At 36.3% G+C, this 21,493-nt stretch overlaps 1 protein-coding gene across 4 annotated transcripts; it reads right to left on the bottom strand.

The window, feature by feature from the left end:
- Window positions 1-315: 315 nt before the first annotated feature.
- Window positions 316-16,298, bottom strand: LOC103706166 (26S proteasome non-ATPase regulatory subunit 4 homolog). 4 transcript variants are annotated; one of them, XM_008790195.3, is made up of 11 exons: window positions 16,187-16,298; window positions 15,953-16,066; window positions 15,688-15,793; window positions 13,937-14,051; window positions 13,646-13,855; window positions 13,246-13,558; window positions 8,915-9,041; window positions 7,548-7,651; window positions 7,372-7,458; window positions 1,101-1,193; window positions 316-634 (listed from the first exon to the last, which is right to left on the bottom strand). In XM_008790195.3, the coding sequence occupies exons 1-10, from the start codon at window positions 16,196-16,198 to the stop codon at window positions 1,143-1,145; spliced, it is 1,239 nt and encodes a 412-aa protein (XP_008788417.2). In that variant the 5' UTR covers window positions 16,199-16,298; the 3' UTR covers window positions 316-634; window positions 1,101-1,142. The 4 variants fall into 4 exon arrangements, with proteins under 4 accessions (XP_008788417.2, XP_008788418.2, XP_008788419.2 ...); XM_008790196.3 differs by having other exon boundaries at window positions 316-629; XM_008790197.3 differs by having other exon boundaries at window positions 7,390-7,458.
- Window positions 16,299-21,493: the final 5,195 nt, after the last annotated feature.

Here is a 21,493-nt window from a genome sequence, read left to right as displayed (position 1 = left end):
TAAGACGAACGTGAAAGCCAGAAAAGAAGGGCTCTTATTTGAGATTTCCCAATTCCTGCTCTTTCTAAAATTCTAGTTTTCAAATTTAGATTTAAAATCCCTCTGTCCTCTTGCTACTGGAAGGCAGGAAAGATATCCTAGCAGCCAATGGGGCCATGTAAGGATGATTTGCTCATGGTGGGCCCAAAGCAAGAAAATCCTGTAGTCGAGCATGAGTCCCAACTGCCACAACCCGATGAAGGGGATTGCCGACAGCCACCGAACCTTCTGAGCAGCAATGATATCTATGTAGGTTCAAAATCCTGTTATGAGGTCTGACATGGCATGCAACTTTTCATATCCTGAATGTTTATTTTCAGATTCATTCAAAGGAATCACTTGTGATAGAGATCAACACGGATTAGCTACTCTTCAAAAAAAAAAAAAAAAACCGACAACTCAGAACTGAATCAACGGACAGACAAACAGGTCTGTGAAAATGTTAGCTCTCCAGTTGGAAGGCCACAGCTAGCTTCTTAAAAATGTCTTTTTCCTGGGTTCTAGTGAAATAGCAGGCTTGCTCTTATCCATGACTGCAACAATTGAGCTGTCAATGCTAGTGGGCACAACTCAGAGCAAAGTACGGATACCTGACCTGCAACAAAGGAATCAACGAATTTGCTATACAGGTGCTAACAGTTTGAATAGCTTGTGAAAAAAACATGAACACGGAAAAAGCAGGTAGATGAATAGCTAGAGAAAAAAAAAAGCAAAATAATAACAGAAATGTCATATCACTCATGATTCAGATAAGAATTACGAAAAGAACTGAAACCTAGCTGAGGCATACCAATAAGGTTATCAAGCGGGTAATGCGTGGGAAGAATTATTTAGACTGTGACTAGCTTTAATCATCTAATGAGATCTCAATCAAAGGGAAATATTTGGAGCCAAAAGTTTCAACTAAACAATGGAGTGGCCACTAAAGGAGTAACAGAGGGAAGGCAATTGTCCCCAGTGAACAAAAGAAAATGGGTTAGCCTTGTATCTGCATTTCAAAAAAATAGACAGTAAAAGAATTAAATCATGCCTTGAGAACAGGCTTAGGCATCGAATCTTACCATTGGAGAACAAGCAGGCACGGGCAGCCTATCGGGAATCATTTACTTATCACCCTCGTTTTCTGGCTTATCTTCATTTTGCTTTTGCAGCGGCTGGAAATTGAGCACAGTGCAGAATAATGCAATAACATCAGCATCAAAGCTTCAAACCAAAATGATTTTTTAAAAAAAAAACATAATTGAACACAGTTCAATTAGTAATAATCAGTTTTGGCAGGAGAAGTAATGACTCATATAAAATGGCATGCAATGACTCCACTGTTTCACAAAATCAAGTAACACATGATTCTAGGTGTCAAATGGCAAATTCATTGACAATATTTAAGCTTAAAACATTTATAATAGTACTATATCATACTAACATTATCGGAAATCTTGCAATGAAGAAACAAAAGAAATAATTAGATTAGTACTAGATTTATCTCTCTTGGGTCAGTTTTACTTCTGACAGTACTCAAAGAGTGTTTTTTATAACTGAGTACTTCTGACAGTACTCATAAGTGAAAAGCACAACAAAAGCACTAATTGAAAATTGCATATGGTACTTTATGGGATACTCTGTCCAATATTCACGACCAAGATCAATCGAATTTCTTGTATGCCTACCAAGAATGAACTCAGTACACAGAATCCTTAACTTAAAAATGAAATCTGGAAGCATAGAAGTCCTTTAATTCGGCCAGAAATACGGGAAAAGGAAAAAGAATAGACCAAGTTGTCAGCTTGAGTGGATCACCTCATAAACAGGTTCTCTGATGCCAAGAGAAATTGTATCCGCAGAGAAAAAAGAAAAAAGAAAAAAAAAACTGAGTCTTGAAACACAATAGATTTGCAAGCGCAAGTTGCACAAAGCATATTTTAGGACCTCAAAATACACAAAGAAATGAATTTCCTTAAGTTTTGAACCGTTTATGTTTGCCCTTTTCTCCTCCAGCTTTTCAGATCCTCATATATTAGTTAATAAAAGTATACAACATGCCTTTTTATGACTTTACAATTAAGAGATGAAAGAAATCAGTGCTTGTCTCTAATTGTACGTATTGAGTGTGAAATCAAGTAGAATTAAAAGTTACGTGTAAAGTGGAATTCAAATAGCACCAAAGAAAAAAGGACACATTGTTTTAACTATTGTTGTCCAGAATATAAATTTATAAACAATACATGTATGTATGAATTCTCAGGAACTGAAACGGTTGATTAAAAAACACCAGGGTTTGAGTTGATCCAAAAGGATCCTCAAACTCGATGTGGACCACTTTGACCACTATGAGCAGAGCTGGACGGGGTTTAGGAGCGAGATCTACCACATTGGGAAGCCCAGTTGTAGGCCAAATTTCAGGAGACCATAATTTGGTCATACAATGCCCGATTAAGATAATCTTTTTTTTTTTTAAATTGGGTATCTTTTCGAGATCTACAACTTTGGGCTAACCTCCTCGGAGGTTTAATTGGGCCGAAACTCTATCATTTAGGCCCCAAAATGGGTTAATCAAACTGAAAGTTTTTTTTTCGGATAAGACTTTGACCGGGCGTAGTTTTCTATCTGAGAAGAATCAGGCGGAGCGATAGAAAACATAGATGATGTCGAAGTCGAGATCTACTTTCTCAAGAATTTCATTTTTTTTAAATATTTCTAAATTTTAGCTTTTTCTAGAATATTTTTATTAATCATATTTATTTTAGGATATTTAGTCCTATTCGAACTAGGAGAAAAATCCAACCCAAATTGTGAAAGGGAGGAATTTGTACACGAGAAAATAGCTTTACTCGTCTATGGAAACTCAAGTGTCCAAAAGATAATTTTTGTTCGTCTCAAGCTTTCTAGCCATGCTCATACCTGGTAGAATTCGTACACAAGAAATAATAATGTTTTAAATTTGACATGAAACAAATTCAAGAGCCTAATCAAGAAGTAATTCTACCCAATCAGCCACGAGGAAGATCGATGGATCAAGTGGTAGTACCTATGACAGAAGTATGATCAGTCTGTCTAAGACTTCACCATCGAGTTCCACAAGCAAGCAATCTTTCTTGGAATCTCCATCGAGATTATGCAATTTTTATGAAGTACATCGGAGGTCTCCACAAGAGCATCCGAAAGAAGCTGAAACTCTTCAAAGTTGACTTGGCCCAACCTAACCCTACCCAAAACATATAATAATATTATTTATTTTATATTTGTTATTTATCTTGCATATAATATATATAATATTATAATATATATTATCTTAAAATTTGGCAAATAAGGAAAAGGGGGAGAATAGGGGCCCTAATCCCTAACCTGCTCCTCTTACGCCTATCGCTCTCCTCCCTCTACCTGTTGACACCACACCATGATCCACTAGTGCTCCAACCCCCCCCCCCCCCCCCAAAAAAAAAAAAAAAACTCTCTCCCCCTCTCTCTCCCTCCATGCGTCCCCACCCCCCAACCAATACTGCCTCGTCCTCCTTCCTTTCTCTCTCCTACCCCCTCACTCTAATATCACAACACTACCATTTTTTTCTCTTCTTTCCAACCATCTTGCTATGGAAGATGACAAGAATGTCTACTGGTTTGGCTCGACTCAAATTCCATGCTCTTTGCCCTCGTCTCTCACCCCCTTCTCTCTACACTTCTTGTCCTTCACTGCCTTTGAGAAGCTTTAGCAAGTCGATCAGTCCCTGGGGCAAGAACACTAGCAGGAGTCCCCTCTCCAAGGTCAGCTGGTCAGTGACAAGGAAGCCAGTTGGCAATACCATTGGGAATCGATGACTAGCACCATCGGACCCTCCATGGTTCCACTGCTCTTTCTCACTCTGTCGGGTCAAGCTCAGTCGAGTTGCCTGCTCGATTTATTCGAATTCAGCAGGTCAAGCTTGGGCTTTCAAATTTGGCATGGAGTTGGGATCGGGCTCAAGATTTCAAGTCTAAGAATGGGAAAGGCTGGGCTCGAGTCTAGCAAAACTATCTTGATATTAGAACCAAAAGCCCAACCCGAACCTAGCCCGATTTGACAAATGCACAAGTGTCGATGTCTCCAAATCTAGAAGGAGAAAAGGGAAAGAGGAGGGAGGTCAGCATGCAGTATCCATGAAAGGCGTTGGGGAAGCTAGGGAGGCAATGACAAAGGAGGTAGTGGTGGTGAAGGTGTCACAGTCATGGAGGAAGCATGTGATGTTGACAAAGGGTTCAAGGGTCTTGAGGGGTTGAAGAGGGACAAACAGAGGAGGTTTAGATGCTCAGCCGTGGTGGTTGAGGGTGATTGGCAATGGCAGTCATGGGGGATCGAAGACAGAACAAGAGAGTGTAAGAGAACGAGATCATGAACAATTGAGGGTTTTGCGAAACCGAGTCACCATTGCCCGAAACCCAGCCAAAACCAATTGGTTTGGCCTGATTTCCTCTGGTATGGTCCAGTTCACATGCTATTTTGTTTCAACTTCTTGAATCATCCTGGTTCTATGTCGGTTTGGTTTGGTAAGCATTGAACTATTTGGTGCAAAATGATGCAACAATCCTTGTATAAAAGAATAAACTAGATGAATATATATCAAACTGATTTTTGTAATAGTAGATCAAGGGAGGATATGCTTATGGAGTATTGATGGCTGCCATGTTCGAGTTGTTAATTAGGGCTGTCGCTCCCACCCACAAACTTAGTACCTAATCCAATCACAATCTCTACCAGCTGATGAATGGGTAGGGTATGATTCCAAAATTATTCATTGAAATCTTTTTGGGTCAGATCTGGGTTTGAGGTTTTAGACTTGATTTAACCTGACCCTGGCTAATTACCTGGTTCATTTATATACATATAATATAAGGACATGAACTTTCCTTCTCGTCAGAGGACAAGTATCTATTCTCCACTCCAAAATCAATAAGGTGGCATTCAAATCGAAGATCCACATATATAATCATGATTTATACTACTAAAAATGCTTAAAAACAAAAAATCACATGTTTTGGTGGTCTCAAACTTATGCATCACGTGGATATCAAAATTAATTGTTAACATAATACAAAGCCATATTTTGCTATGGTCTAAGTATTAAGATCTATAGTAACACGTGTAGGTCATGATTAATAAGAGGAATACTCAAATTAAATACTCTATCACGTATTTTAACACACTAATACAACGGAAACCATCCAATTTTTGTCCAATGTTGCATAGGCTAGAGACCATAAAATATGTGTTTTTTTAATTTCTAGGCAATTTTATGGTATAGATCATGATCAATTATGTGGATCTTCAATATGCCCTATTATTGACTTTGGAGTCAAGAGACGTTACCCTCTCCTCTCAAGAGGAGAAAGTCCATCTCTAATATAATACTAGTTTTATTATATATCTTCATTTCTAAGCTCTTCATATATGACAATTTTGTTCTATAATTTAGTGTGGTAGAAAGAATAAAAAATCAAATGTTAGAACATGTTGCCTGTACTTGACTTTTAAATTAAATGTATCATTTCAATTGTTAGTGAATCAATGTTCTATGCCTAACTATCAAGTGCCTGTTGGTCATCATTTCATTGTTTTGAGCTGGTAAATGGACACTTCATTGATAAGCTTCTCAAAGCATGGATGATTTTACTTTGATTAGTTGTTCAAGATATGTTTCTTGGTACTTGATGAGAACCTAGACTCTATCCACAACGTCCCAAACCTGATGCACGTCGAGTAGGCTAGGTCTTAACATACCCACACTGGCCAGTCTTATGAAATTCTTATTCTTCAATTTTTGAAAATATGGGTTTCAAGTGGGCTTAATCTAGGTATTAATAATATTGAAATGTTGATTATGTTATCATTATCATTCTTAGATATTAGATTCTAAGCAATAAATACTAATTGTTGTCATTGTTATTAACTTGATGATTATCCATCCAAAAAATGCTAATATCTTTATTGTTGCTATTATTGTATTTAATGTATTATTTTTATTTTTGAATAATTTAAAAAGGTAACCATATGTAAACCCACATATGTAGTCCGCATGCCACATGCACCATCCGGTCCCTTGTTGCCTGTATACTGCAATTGCTTTTTTAAGCACTATTAGTACCTGAACCCAAACATGACCTTATCCTTTAATTAGGAGTGCAAATTTGCCGAGTAGCTTGCAAGGTGCTCGAGCTCGACTCGCATCCAAGCTCGATGCAACTAAACTATTATCGAGCTTGAGTTAAGCTCAAGTAGCAAAATACTCGGCTCAAAATCTCGTGAGCTTAGTTGAGCATATATATTCTAATAATCTTTTATTTTATTTATAATATATATTATTAATTCAATATTTAAAATAAAATATTACATAATATTTTGTTTTAACTATATTTTTTAATTATGACCAACACTCAAATTCGAGCTCAAGCTCAAGCTCAAGTATGGCTCGATTGATATTTGAGTCAAGTCGAGTCGATTCTGAGTATCGCTTTTTCTTTGAACAAGTCAAGTCTGTGCTTGGATAATAAGGTTTGATTGATCTCGATTCGAATTTCGAGCCCGAGTATTTGGAATCGAGTTGAGTTCGAGCCTCTAGTTACTCGGCTCGACTCGACTGCACCCTTACCTTCAATGGACTGAGTATGGAACAAAATTTACATCCAAAACCCAAAAGGCTTGGGTCTAGGTTTACCGGAGTCCAAACTTTTTTGGACCAGACTCAATGAAACCCTAATTTTCATGGTTGACATATTATTATGGAACATGAGAAAATTATCAGACAGTAATAAGACTGGCTCAAAATGTGCTGCTATAAGGAGCTCTCAAGCATATAAAGAGAGGGCAGTAGCAGTGGGTGTTGAGATAGATGTTTGGGCAGTGAAGGAGTGGAGTTTGATTAAGCATATAAAGGAAATTGTAGAAAAAAACAAAGCGTCATTTATTGTTGAATGGTATGTCTAATAAAATTAAATGAAGCATTAATTAGGAATTGAGGTAAGAGATGAAAAATGAAGCAGAATAATCTAAAGGTAACCTGAATGGAAGTCACGGATGTCTAAGAAAGAACATGACATTGGATGAACCATTGATATCAATAATGTCCAACAAATTAGATAGGATATTGCATGTTTGTTATTGTTGTTGTCAAACAATGTACAACCCATTGCCACATGAAGGGAAAACTTTGAATGCTTATTTACCAAATCAAGATACTAGTTAAACAATGCACAATGAGTAGCGATATGTCTAATTTCTCTTTTTTATGCATGTATTGCACCTGAAGAAATACCAAAAATAGAAACATGTTGTAAATGAGAAAGCCTAATGAAAACAGTCTATACCAAGGTTCGTACACATACTTCAGATTGGCCTTGCAAAGATGCTAGCAAATCTTTCACTGAAGCGTCATTAGGATCAACACCTGGAAGCTGGGAGTAAAATAGTCATTATAAGCTGTCAGTGAAGCGGATCAATACAGAACGGAGATTAAAAAAACATAGAAATTCAAATAATATACCGAATTCAGGATTGATGAAACAAATGACTGGTCCTCCAATGCCTTGCTCATCTCAGAATGGGTTGACGAGTCCTTCACATTATCCTGAACAGACATTTGAAGGGCTGCATACAGAGCAATACAAGCATCAAAACCATGACATTGCAATTTGACTAAAAGGACACCAAGTTTGTTAAGGAGTAAAAGGGCATCCAACTACATAAGGCTCCCACCACTGTAGCATCTGGGAAGGGTCAGACATGCTGATGCATCCTTACTTTAAGTTTGTTAAGGAGTAAGGATGCAAAGTGTGCAAGTTAACAGGGAAGCAAGTTTTCAAAGTAGAAAAAAAGAAAAATCATGTTGATCAAGAATCCTTAGAAACAAGAAGAGTAACATTTCTCCTTCTCCAATGGAAACAATGACTTTAAGATCAGACATCAAAGTTTGATATAGAATATACATGATGTCTTCAAACAACTTACTAATCATCTTAGCATTATTTCAGTTGCAGTCTGTAGCATGATTTGATCTTTTTTCCCAGATAACTGGTGAATCTTTATTAGCAGAAGAGGTTATGTTATATAAGAGTATGAAGTACAAATTATGAGGCACACAAAAGGGTCTCAATGAAACCAAAGTGATTAAGGCAACATGATTACTTGTGAATACACTATCTCTAATCACATCTTAGTGAGCAAAAAGGAGCACACCATCTCGCTGCTTCTCTAGGGGTATGAACCCATGAGAGATTTCAAATGCTATGGAGGGGCCCCAGGGCAGTACATACGCCATAGAATGCCTAAACAAGTATAGACTAGAATGCCATTCACATACAGATGGAAAACACAGATCTATGCACGTAATCATGTACGCAAATGTGTATGTATGTACATATCTTTGAGGTGTAACAGACTGGACTTCAGATAGATATGATACTGTACTAACAAAAGTAAAAAACAATTTAAGCCAAATAAGTATAATACAAACACATGAATCTGATGTCAGATTTAAAATGAAATGTAAAGTCTGAATAATAGGACCTATACCATATTATAACATTGATTATTATGAAGATAAGCTAAATTTCATAAGTGACATTCCGGCTTCATCTGAAATTAAAGAGAATGTTTCCACCTTATGAACTGACCAGCACATTCATTTCAGTAAAGAATAAAGGTTAGAACCTCTTTCACTCCTTATTCTCTGAGTTAACCTTGAAATTTTCAGATAAACAAGTAACAGTAGTATTCTTATAGATTATGAGATTTGATTTAGCATTTGGATTCTTTAAGTAACTTAAATAATGAATGTTCAACAAGAAGCAGAAAACATATGCCTAATCTTCCTGCTCATAAATGAATTGTTACAGCAACAATGAAACTAACCAAATGCTAATTCTTGGTCATCTGCTGTAGCCTCTGACATATCAGTATCTGCCACAGCCACATTAGTGGACTTAGGATCATCCATGGACATTGCAAGAGCCTGTTCTAGCAATGCAGTCTCATCATCCTGTTACCACAAGAAGTACATTCACAGAATTACTCATTCTTTGATATCTACACTCACTAGAATCATCAGAGGAATAATATAAGAATCACAAACAATAAAAATACCTAACAGAGAATCATGCTTCACAGATTAAGAATATTGATGAAAAGGAAAATTTGGCTCAAACTCATCGATAATCCATGATAGTATATAATTATACATTTACAACATGTAAATGAGACCTTTTCAACATCATGTCAATAGTCAGTACTATTGACGCATTTAATATATCTAACAGTACTAACTTTATATATGCAGAAACATTATACTTCATCATGGAACATCCACATATGGGCCCTTGAATAATCGAAATCTTCAACAAAACTTCATATAGAATGTTCTTGGCGATTCAGATTCACAACAGAGGAACCTTTAGAAGACATTTGTATTGTAATGCACACTCAGGACAAGCATATGGACGGAACAAGGGAGAATCTGAGAGCAACTTGACCAATCATCATCTCAATAAATGGCTAGACAGACAGGGACAATTCGGGTGATTCCCCTAAAATAAGACCACTTTTTTCCATTGTCACAGAACAAAGTAGAGAAGTCAACATCAAAAAAGAAAAAGATTCCCAGCACACCTTTTGCTTCATGTGTCAGGCAATTAAAGAATAAAAAGTTCATGACCTACTTTTTTTATTCAACAACACTCAGAACCACATAACAAGCTGCCTAGAGTCAATTCTATTATCCAACATTGCATATTAAGAGTTATATCAACAACAAAGGTTACCACAACCATCAAGTCTTGTCCAAACTATTTGTGGTCAGTTTTATGAATCTCCAATTACCAAGCATTCCTGCTTAGTGCTGTTTCCAGTGTCATTTCAGGGTTTTCCATACCCTTCCTCACAAATTCCATCCATCCACATTATTTTAGGTCTTCCCCTCCTTGTCCTACATTCTATAACAATGTAGGCACTCCTTACTAGAGCTCCCTCGGATCTTTGTTCTACATATCCATAACACTTATATTGATGCCCCATCACTTTGTCTTTAATTTGCACAACCCTTATAGATCCTTTAACATACTCATTTGTCACTTTGTCCTCAATTTGGACAAGTCTTAAAGCTCCTCTAAAGTGAACTAGAACAATGAAACTACAATGGAATTTTTAAGTCGAGAACTCGGAATTGAAATGAATGGTTGGAGTGGGTTTTAATATAGCATCTATGAAAGAACCAGCCATGAAGGTCGAATTTTAGTCAGAAATGTAGTATGAAGGTTAAAAAAAAATGAAAGGGAAAGTGTAGGAGAGATTAATGATTATAAATTAGGGGGGTTGAGAGGTTGTATTGTGACAAGATAAAAGGCGAAGTGGAGAGTACAAAAAAAAAAGATAAGATATTACAAAGGTAAGTGCCACAATGATTTACCCAGTCATGACATCTAGGGTTGAAGAGATGCATCTTTAGAGCATGCTTACAAAGTTACACCTTGAAAATTGTATGATATAAACCTTGCTTTATTACTCAAAGTCCTCACTAAGTTATATTTGACAAGTACCCTAATATAGATTCTAGTGGACTGCTTTAGAAGTACAAAATATAAAGAAAGAGAAAGACTACTTTACCAAGGAGACCAACGACAGTTAATTACCCCTTTCTTAGGGACAAACACAAAGAGAATAAAGCATAAACATAAACAAATTTCAGGTTTTAAATATCAAAGAAACATCTAAACCTTGTCAAACTAAATTCTAATGACTATTCCAAACTTGCATCTAAAACTAGTTTCTAGACATGAATCCTCCTTTATATAGGTTTCCTAAATCCCCAAATTACAATAAAGTTGAAACAAAATTGTTGCTACTACTCCTATTGCAACTCAAACTTAAACGAAACCTATAAAGTCAAAACCAAACATGCATCAACAATACCAACTACCACTTAAAGGAAACCTACCAATCACATTAACATCACACATAAAATCAGTCGATCCAAAAGTGGCCCAGTTTGACTAAATCGCTGAAAGCCAAGCCAACCTACAAGGGAATGAAAGAGAAATAGCAACTCTGCTTGTCGCGTTCCACTTACTCTACTCTATTCTCTGACATAGAGAGCCTTAACCAAACCCATCCCCCACCTCCCATGGAAATATAGAAATGTACTGAAACAAAAATTCCACTCTTAACCCAGCTATCTCGGTAGGCATCCAAAAAAAAAACATTAAATTCTTTGATGGCTATTGCTAGAAATAATAGAGTCTAAGCTGGTCAGGGATATACAAAGGAATCAAGGAAGCTATTGTATACAGAGAAGAAGGCTTTGAATTTGAAGTGAACCACTACCTAGTTGGTTTACAGATGTCATTAATCCACAAGCCAAGTCAGTTGCCCCTTCTTTCTGCCATGTCCATGAGCATGCCTCTCCCACCCCAAGAAAAAAAAAGAAAAAACAAAAACCGAAAACTTTTTTGACTGAACGAATAGAGACAAAAGGAGGAGTTGTTAGGGATCCTATGTATGTGCGAGTCTGAGAACCAAAGAGGGAAAGGAGTTCAGAAACTAGCTGTAGCTGGTCATCCAATTGATAACTTAAATCCCAAGCAAGGATGCTAAACAAAAGGGTGGATGAAGCAACATGTAGTAATTTTTAACTTCCCTTCTCTGGACTCAGGTTGTCCAAATCCACAGACCAAGATCCAACTCAAACTTAAGTTCAGAATAGGAAAATCACATTTGGAGCCAAATTCCATACAAAGGGATGATTTTCTGGAATCATTATTTCCAAGGCTACAATAGGTCAGACTGACATGTTGCAAAAAATTGGAACTCCTAAGGAAAACTAAGATGTAAATGGATAAAATGCCGAAGTTTATCTACTTTCCCCAAGTGTCTTGCATGCGAACTTTGGAAATTGAAATTGATTAATGAAGAATGTTTGATACCTAACGTTCAAAGGACTAATATACAAGGAGATATACAATATGATAGAATCATCATACATATTCATATACATATGTGATAAACAACTAGGATGAACAAAAAACAATCTCTAAAAAATTATGTCTCGTGATGTACCAATGAGGCCACTAAATAAAAGATACATTATTTATAACAGGGTCTGCCGTGCCGATACCGGACACTGTACCGGTTGCTCGGCGGCATGAGTCGATACGGCCTGCGTCGTGCTATGAAAAGCTTGTACTGACATAGGAGACCATGGGAGACAGAAAAAGAGAGAGAGAGAGAGAGAGCGAGGGAGGGAGGGAGAGAGAGAGGGAGAGGGAGGGAGGCCAGTGGAGGGCGCGGCCTCTACTTGCACCAACGCCGGCCTCCCTCCCTCCCCCGCTCGCTCTCTTTTCTTCTCTTTTCTTCTCCTTCTCCTCCTCCAGCGACTGCGTCTTGGTTTCTTTGCCAGAACCATCTCGGTCCGCCGCCGGTACAGCTCAAGGCGCCCCAAACCGGACAGTTCGGGACAGTTCCGCAACCTTGGTTTATAGCAATGACATCTTTTGTATAAAATAAATTTAATTTTTTATAACCCCAAGCATTTAATTAAATAGTCAGTTAAACCTCGAAAATATAAGAAAGCAATGTCCAAATCAAATATATTTGTGGATTGTACTAAAAAATGATGAAGAAAATATTTGAATGCACTAGGCATTAGAAAGCTTCATACCTAGTAATTATAATGAATTTTAAAAGAAATGAAGCTCAAAAGCCAAATGATATTCATGTTATGAAATACCAGTATACTTTATGAACTTATTGCAAGTATTAACTTCAGCCTAAAGAGCTACAGACAAAAAAGAAACCTAGATTTTCAAAATACTCAAAATCTCTCCATGGCTCCTCTTATCTCATATTTTTCAAAATTTTGAACTTTTCCTGATTTCTATGGCTAAAACTCTGAAATCTAGAGCAAAAGTGCTGAAACCATCGATAGTGCAAAGTGCAAACCCTGTAAATTCATAGCATCAATCAAAACCAAAGCAAAAACAAACTTTTCAAACATTTTAATTGTCATAAATAATACTAACATGTCAAGAAGGAAGAAAGGAATTCAAAATGTGGGTATCCACCACATGCACAAGACACAAATTTCATGATACAATTCTCTAAACACTTTAATCAGATGATTAGCATGATACAGAAACAATAGATATGCATGAGCTAATTCCATGTAAGTTAACAAAGGAGGAAAGGAAACTGACAGTCAACTTATGTCTTTTATCATCAACTGCAGATGCTGAACTACTGTCTGGCTCAGCCATAGTTGCATCATGGGAACTCGAAGCCTGTTCCCCCTCTTTTTCTTGTTTAGCAGCCTCCTCCGCAGCCTTTTTTGCAGCAGCTTCTTGCCTGGCCCTCTCCTCTTCCATTGAAACCCTAAGTGCAAGAGCCAACTCAGGATCTATGTTAGGATCCACACCAAAATCAAATCCAGACATGCCACCAGCTGCAGCAGCAGCTGCAGCAGCAGCAAAACCACTTCCTCCATCTCCATCTCCTGTAAAGATTGGTGTACTGTGCAACAATAAATAAACCAGATAAGTTGGACATGATTTATGGATCTTAAGGGGTATCGTGGACTCTTGGCAATTTGTAACTTACCTCATAAGTACATCAGAAAGAGCATTTGGCCCAGGAGGCACACGAACTATGTGACTGCTGTCATTATTGTTTACAACAGAAATAAGAGTCTCTAGTTTTTCAGGTTTGCCATCATCACATTCTCCAAAATCAACAATATCAAGAGAAACACTGTTCTTCTTCAACTTTCTTCCAATTGCCTCCAATGTCTTCTTATCATATTTAATTGGACTATACATGGAAGAGTTGACAAGAAAATCATAAATCCAAGGAATAATGCAAGTGCAAATACACATCTTGTGCATACCGTACCTTCCAGCAAAAACTATGATCCTTTGTTGCTGCTTCTTATTTTGGCGGTGTTTAAGAGCCAGCTGAGCAACCTGGATCCCGGCAGTCAAGTTCAACTCACCACCAATTTCCAGCCCTACATACAGAAAGCATAGACATACCATATCTGATATACAAAAAATTATTCAAAGAACAATAAAAGAAACTGAATCTGTGCTTTATACCAAGAAGAGCTTAGATTATTCTGCCAAGCATGTTTTATAATAAGAGAACTCTAGTTTCAACTCAGAAGAAAAGCCAGGTAATAATGGTTTAGCATGTACATTTCCTCATATCTCCAGTAGTACGTTTATTTCAGAGAAATCTAAACAACAACTTTTAAGAATCTCTCAAAAAAGCTATTTTTTGTGAACACAAACTTCAAAGAATTAAAGATATTTGGCAAATTGACACTTTTTAAAATGAAAATCTTTCAAAAAAAAACTCTCAGATGAGAAATAAACCTTTTCCATAGAGAATGATGCATGCCATTAGATGTAAACCATATAGCATATGCATATCTGGATGCATGTCCACCAATGCAAATATACACACATTAGCATGTAACTACAAATAGAATGCGTGATCTGGTCCTCAACAATATTACATGAATGGAAAGGAACATATTGAATTGACATTATTTTTCTACTCTGAATAGGAAATAATGCCAAAATATGAATAACCAACATGTTACCATAGATGCTCTAAACGAGGGCCATGAATGACTATCGCTATGGCTCTAAGGTATAAATCATAACATCAATGATTCAATACTTTAAAATTTGTAACAACATGATGAGAAAGAAATGAAAGGTGAGATCAAGTATTCTTGCCTAAAATGTTAGCAGATTTAAGAAATTATTGGGAAAAAATATTCTCCATTGGTTAAGAAGAAAATGACATTTATCATGACATAAAACAGCTCATGGCCATAGTAATACCCCAACAATACCATAAACATGCCCAAATAGCCACCAGCTTATGCACAATGATTACATACACATCTCAAGCCATGACGTTCGAAAACGTAAGAAGGATAACTTTCCATGAGCACAACACGTTGCAGCCTCCATAGATTAGAAATAAAAGCTTCAGCTAGTCTATAATTTGTTTCATACTTTTAATATGCTTTCCTTATTTTTCTTCAGTTTTCATCGGTATAACATTCATTAGATGTGGTCCTAGAGAAAATTTCTAATGTTTTCATTAACCATATGCAAAGAAAAAAGTATGCTTTTCCTTCTTTATTCAGAGCATTTGCAAATCAACAATCAAGACTTCCCATCAAGAGTCATTGGAATTAGGAAACTTAAAAGAGAAGTAATAACCATCAAAAACAAATAAAAGGAACAATGCATAGATAGGTGCTACAGTCCGCTGCTTAAATGACAGGCGAGCGCATTTATGATCCACCAAAATACCACTCAAAAACGAGGTTCTTCAGACAAAAAGATGTGACCTTCTGCAGCGCCTCCATCTCCAATATTCAAAAACTCTTAAAGTTTTCAGGTTCAGAAAATAGTTTCTATTGTAAAAGCGAGTAGAATAGCTAAGTGAGAGAAACAAGCTAATTCTAAAAGAAGCAAAAGCAGACTATATAATGTAGAACCGCTACTCGAATGCTATGACAATCATTATGAACAAATAGGGGATCGTTCGAGAAAGAAACTCGATTACAAACAAAGAGATGAACGGTTTTAAAAGAGAAACAATTTTGCAAAGAAAAATCCTACCATGCATGCAAGATAGGATCTTTCCAAGATCACTGGTCGGCGTGACCAAAACACGGACCCCTTTGCCTGCCATCGTCAGCACGCCCACTGTATTCTCCGGATTTGACTGTAATATTGGAAACATCAAATAAATAAACAAGAGGATATAGAATCCAAAACCCTAATGGCCGACTAATCCAACGAAGAGAACTCTAGAATCAAGAATTTCAAGAATCGGCTTAGAGATAAAGAAAAGGGCACGGGTTAGGGAAAGGTGAGTGATTACCTGCGTTTTAGCTCCGCAAATGAGATTGACAGCCTCGGCTTGGGCTTGGAATCGGGAGGGCGAGTAGTCCCCATTCCGCGTCCACTCCGAATTATCGATACAGATCATGGTGGCCTGGGAGAACCAAGAAAAGCAAGGAGAAGGTGTCAGCGAAACCCTAAAGATCCAAAGATATCACGCAAACTGCGGATGGAAGGGAGGAAGAAGGAAGGTATCCAGAGGCAGAGAAGAGACCTCTAGAACCATGGCGACGAGGCGAGATGGAGATCGAAGAAGGGAGAGGGGGGCGGGGGGGGAGGGGAGGGGGGTGAGGGTTTTAAGGATGAGAGGTCGGACGGCGGGTTTCTAGACTTGTTGCTTGCGGGCTAAACAATCTACGGCAGTGCGGTTATACTAATAGATCAGCTGTCTAGTCTGTTTCTTGTTACTTCGATGATGACAAATAATAATAAGCCGACCCGTGGCTTGAACTTTAGATTTATGGGCAGCGTCGCGTGCTGCCGCGAGATGCAACTTTAGGCTCACGCCACATAACTTGGCTCATCGCATTAAGGGCTGTTTGGTTCTTAGGAAAAGAAGAGGAAAAATTGTGGTCAACGAAAAAGTAATGAGATGGCTCTTGTTTGGTTAGAGTTTTCAAAGAAGAGAAAGGAAAAAGTTGTATTTCCATGGGAATATGATTCCCATATTTTATGGGAAAGTCTTTTCCATGAGAAATATGGGAAAGTTACTTTCCCATGAGGCGAGAATCACTCCATTTTTACTTTTTTTTTCAAAAAGTCCCTTCAGCATTAAAGAAGCATTAAAGAGGCATTAAAACTTAATTTTTATTAAGGGCATAATAGGAATTATACATAACTTTCCTAGAAAAGTGGATGGCCAACCAAACATAAGCACTTTGTAAATTTGTCACTTTCCCATGGTCAACCAAACATGCCAAAAGTACTTTCCTACGCATCCTCTTCCTAAGAATTTATTTTTCAGGAATCATATTCCAAGGAGGAAAAATGCTTCCCGCGAACCAAACGAGCCCTAATATTATAGGAAGAAAAGAGTTAAAAAGGCCTCCAAACTTTTGAATAAAATAAAAATATTAGTTAAAAAATCAAAAAATTGTTTTAACTTTACCATAAAACTAAAATATTTTCTTGAAAGGAGCTCCAAAATAGAACTTCTTCGGCAAAGTACTTTTAGCATGCATCGAAAAGTTGTTTTGATTAATAATTTTTATTTCTTGTTGAACTAAAATACCCATGATAAAATATTATAATTATAGAAAATATTTCTTTATATTGCAAAAATCTGCAAAAGTCCCAACAAGAAAACAAAAAACCCAAAAATTAGTTCCTAAAAATATTATATTAATAAAATATTAATATATAATGATAATAATTATAATATTTTATATATTTATTATTATATTATACTATAAATATAATATTATATTACATTATATCATAATATATTGATGTGTTATGTTATATAATATTAAATTATGTTATATTATTATACTATAGTATATAATATTATGTTACTATATTATAATAATATTATATTACATTATATTTGATCTCACGATAGCTGACCTCACTCGTACCTTCTACTCTAGGTAGTAAAAAAATAAGAACAAAAATAAAATAGATAAAAAAGTAATATTATACTATATCATATATTTATATATTAATACATATTATATCTTATTATGCTCTATTGTATAATACTATGCAATATTTTTTATGATCATTTTGTTATACCAAAAAATACTTTCTTAGTTTGTTTACCAAACGGATATTAAAGTTTTACAGCACTTTAGAAATATAGTTACCAAACAACAAATAGTTTTTTATAAAAGCTCTACTACCAACAGCTCAGCCAAATAGGGCCCAAGTAGATCTACGTGGGATTGTCGCATTATCATGCATGTTCGGTATATGAACTAGAGATTGGTCATTTAACTTGAACTTGCTGCCTGCTTCTAAATTTGCCTCTCCATAACTCTCTTTCCTAAAGCGAAAAAAGATAACGTTAAAATGAAAAAAGAACAACGCCACCGTCTACAAGCCAAATATCCAACATATAGTTATGCCTCATGTACTTCACTTGGGGCACTAACTAGTTGAACCAACCATGATGGCACCTTAATTACAATAATAGATGACCAAAACGTGGGATTGTTGATGTTGTGGTTAAAGATTTTTCTAGAATTTTTCCCAAATTTTGAAGGTTTTATTTTTTTTCACGCGTGTCAACCGGATCCGGTGCTTTGTATCTGGGTTTTATAGTGGGTTCTTAAAGTAGATGCAAGTTCGAAACTTGGTCTATACCCTGTAATATTCTTTTTTTATTAGGTTAGTCCAACATATGAAAGGAAATATTCCTTTCAAGTGGATAAACTAGCCTCCCCTCTCTATGCTTTAGAGTAAGAAACCCTAAGTCATAAGCACAATATCATTAAAACCAGGAGCTTAATGTGTTTAAAGTGCAAACTTATCAAGTAAAAACTATTTATCTATGATAAACTTTCTTTCTGAACTGATCCCATAGATCTTCCCTCAAAACCAGCATTTCTTTTCCCCACGTGTTACGGACAAAAACATGTCACTAGAACGATTCGTAGTCAAACTACATCTTGTATAAACAAAAATTGCAGTTCCACGGGTTCACAGTTCACTCCTTCATTGAACTTTGGACTCCGGAAATGAAAAAATTAAGCATTCCATAGAAGGACTCTTACTTTAACATGTTGATCATCACCATTTGTTGTTAAGCAGATCCAACTAACGAGAAACCTGGACAAGCCAATCATCTTGAAACAATTCAAAAATCTCTTTCTGCTCAGAGACTACATTACACCAGCCTGACCTGCTTTCAAGTCTTGAGGAGCTCATGTGCACTGGCCTTGGAGAAGCATGCATCATATTTTTGCATCAATTTTATCTCCCTTCAAATCCAATGAAGCACTAGAACCAGCAGTTGTCAGGCTGGCACGACAACTATCACCTGCTAGTTTATGCTTCGCTCTTTTTCGCCACCGATGAAGTGACACTCTAATAACTTCTCCAACTAATGCCTTCTTATGATTTGACCCAATCTGTAACATTAGATACCAGAATTCTAGGTGGAAAACTCGTGGATGAAAAATAAAATATCCATAATTTAATGAATTGTAAAATTTTAATCCCAGCAGCAATTGACATGAAGAATCATCAAGAACTAAACTGCATAAAGACAACTAAATAATTAAATAGTTATGAATCAGCAAGTGAAATTTCATGGGATCAGGTTAATCATAGCCTAAAAATAAATGACATCATCTAGCTTTCCTCTGAGAGGTGGGTTAGTTCCATCACACCCTTTTTTTTGGCTGTGAAGTACAGTGGTGTTAATCTAACTCTAACTGAAAATGAGATTTAAAGAACATGGTGGGTAAACCTAGACCGTCATCTTTTCTAGGTGGTGGGTAGAACTTATTCTGAACCTAAAACTTTTAGTTCGATCAAAATGGAATATGAAGATGTTTATGTCATGCATATTTTATTTTGCATTCATCAAAGGGGAATATACTAAGATCAGCACTAGTTCAGAGAGATGAGTCCAACCTGCGTAAAGATAACATACAACGGAGAAGTGCAATAGCTGCACCAAAACTGGAAAAAGGATCCTGCAGCAACCAACAATTAGATATACTTGGATAGAAACATGGTACATAATTAAAATAAAAGCATGAACCTCTAAGGTCTTGACAGACAGATGATCAGAGGTATCTAAAATTCATTTAAATCATATTTCATTATAAACCAAGACCAAGAGCTATTTCCCCAAGGCTAATGGCTACTTACATCTAAGAAGGAATTAATTTGTTTGTACAAGCTAGCAGTATTAATGAGTTAAATTGAATTTTTCTCCCAAAGAAAAAATATAGAATTTACACTGATAGCATACCCTCTCAATTTATCAAGGTGACAATAGCTTCCCATGGATGTTTCATTCCTAGGAACAATAGAAGTTAAGAGATCAAAACAACATATCTAGAGCTAAGTCCGTTACAAAATGTAAACCAATAAGTATTCTAGCGTAAGCTTTACTAAATTATCTGCAAGACCATAACGAGGTTCTCAAAGTGTGAGCATGCTAGTTCATGGCTTTGAGCATAGCACTACATTTTAAGTCACTTGGGAAACAAGCTGGAAATTTGGCAATATGAAATGCAATGCTAGACATTTCCTAAGAGATCATTGCCTTCTTATGGTGCGGATTCATTTCTTGGCTGTCCTTTCATTCCATTGTGCTCACTTTCCTATTTCGTCCCTTCTCATTGGCCTTCTTCACATGGACAAGCTGTGGTCAAATCTTCACTTCTTGACATTATTCTATCCAATGTGAGGTAGCTATGAAAGTTCTACATGCATCGACACAAGCAGAAGCATGAGACAATTATTGAAGACATCAACATGAATGAGCTACAAGAGCAAATCATGATCTCAACCTAATGAATAGCATGATAGTGAAACGGTCATCTCAAGATGAAGATCATAACTTCAGTTACAACCTACAAGTATAAAAAATTGTTCTAAGAATCTCTTTTATGCTCATATTTATACTGGATTTTCAGCATGAAGTTGATTCTAACAGGGATTGAAAAGGGTGGAGAAAATACTATAATATTTATTGTCATGCAATTAGGAAGATCCATTCCTAAGATGTAAGTTTAGATGCTTGCAATAATGGTTGGAAGAGGATATACTGAATCTGATTAGCTAAGTTAAATCAGGATCATATGATTTATTCTGGACTTTTCAATTTGATATACATTTGTTAAACAATATTTGACAACAATCCTAGATACTTAATTAGGTTTACCAAATACTTGAACATTTAAATGTCTCTACAAGTGTTGGAAGTCATGGAATTTCATTAAAGTTTTGCTATTTCCAACCAAGCTATACCATCCATCCAAAAGAAGAATTCTTTTAAAACTGACAAAGTAATTTGTTGCCCCCAAATATTACCTTTCTTCTACTCTATTAGATGAAGATTTCTTCATCCCAATGTTTAACCATTTTCTTGATAGGGTTTCTTTTTGCAAACTATCTTGCTGCTCCACCCTACATCTTAGCATCTAACTGCCTTCTATTAATGTTGACTGCAATGTTAATGCTTCCCTGACAAATATTTAGAACATTAAGTGCCGTTCCCTATGTTTCAATTTCTGTTTCTAAGTTCGAAGAGACATTATTAGACTTCATTTCATATATATAAGTGAGAAATTTATGGTATGTTGAGTACCCTGATCCCCTTGTCCAACCTAGAGTTTGAGAAATTTGCATGTCTATATCTCCACAAAAGTTTATGGCCAGATTGATATAGATCAATGAGCCAACTTTCTTAAATCCACTAAATCCTCTTTAGTTAGTCCTTTCATCATTCCTCTAGATGGTGAAAGACAGGTGCAGTGCCAGATAAGACAGTGCAAAACACCAACCTCTGCTGACCTCAGAAGTTGTCCTTCCATCATATTGTACTTTTCCTTTTGTAAGGCTC

Source organism: Phoenix dactylifera, chromosome 2 (genome assembly GCF_009389715.1).
Source record: "Phoenix dactylifera cultivar Barhee BC4 chromosome 2, palm_55x_up_171113_PBpolish2nd_filt_p, whole genome shotgun sequence".
Classification (NCBI taxonomy): domain Eukaryota; kingdom Viridiplantae; phylum Streptophyta; class Magnoliopsida; order Arecales; family Arecaceae; genus Phoenix; species Phoenix dactylifera.
This window is presented reverse-complemented; position numbering and strand designations above follow the sequence as displayed.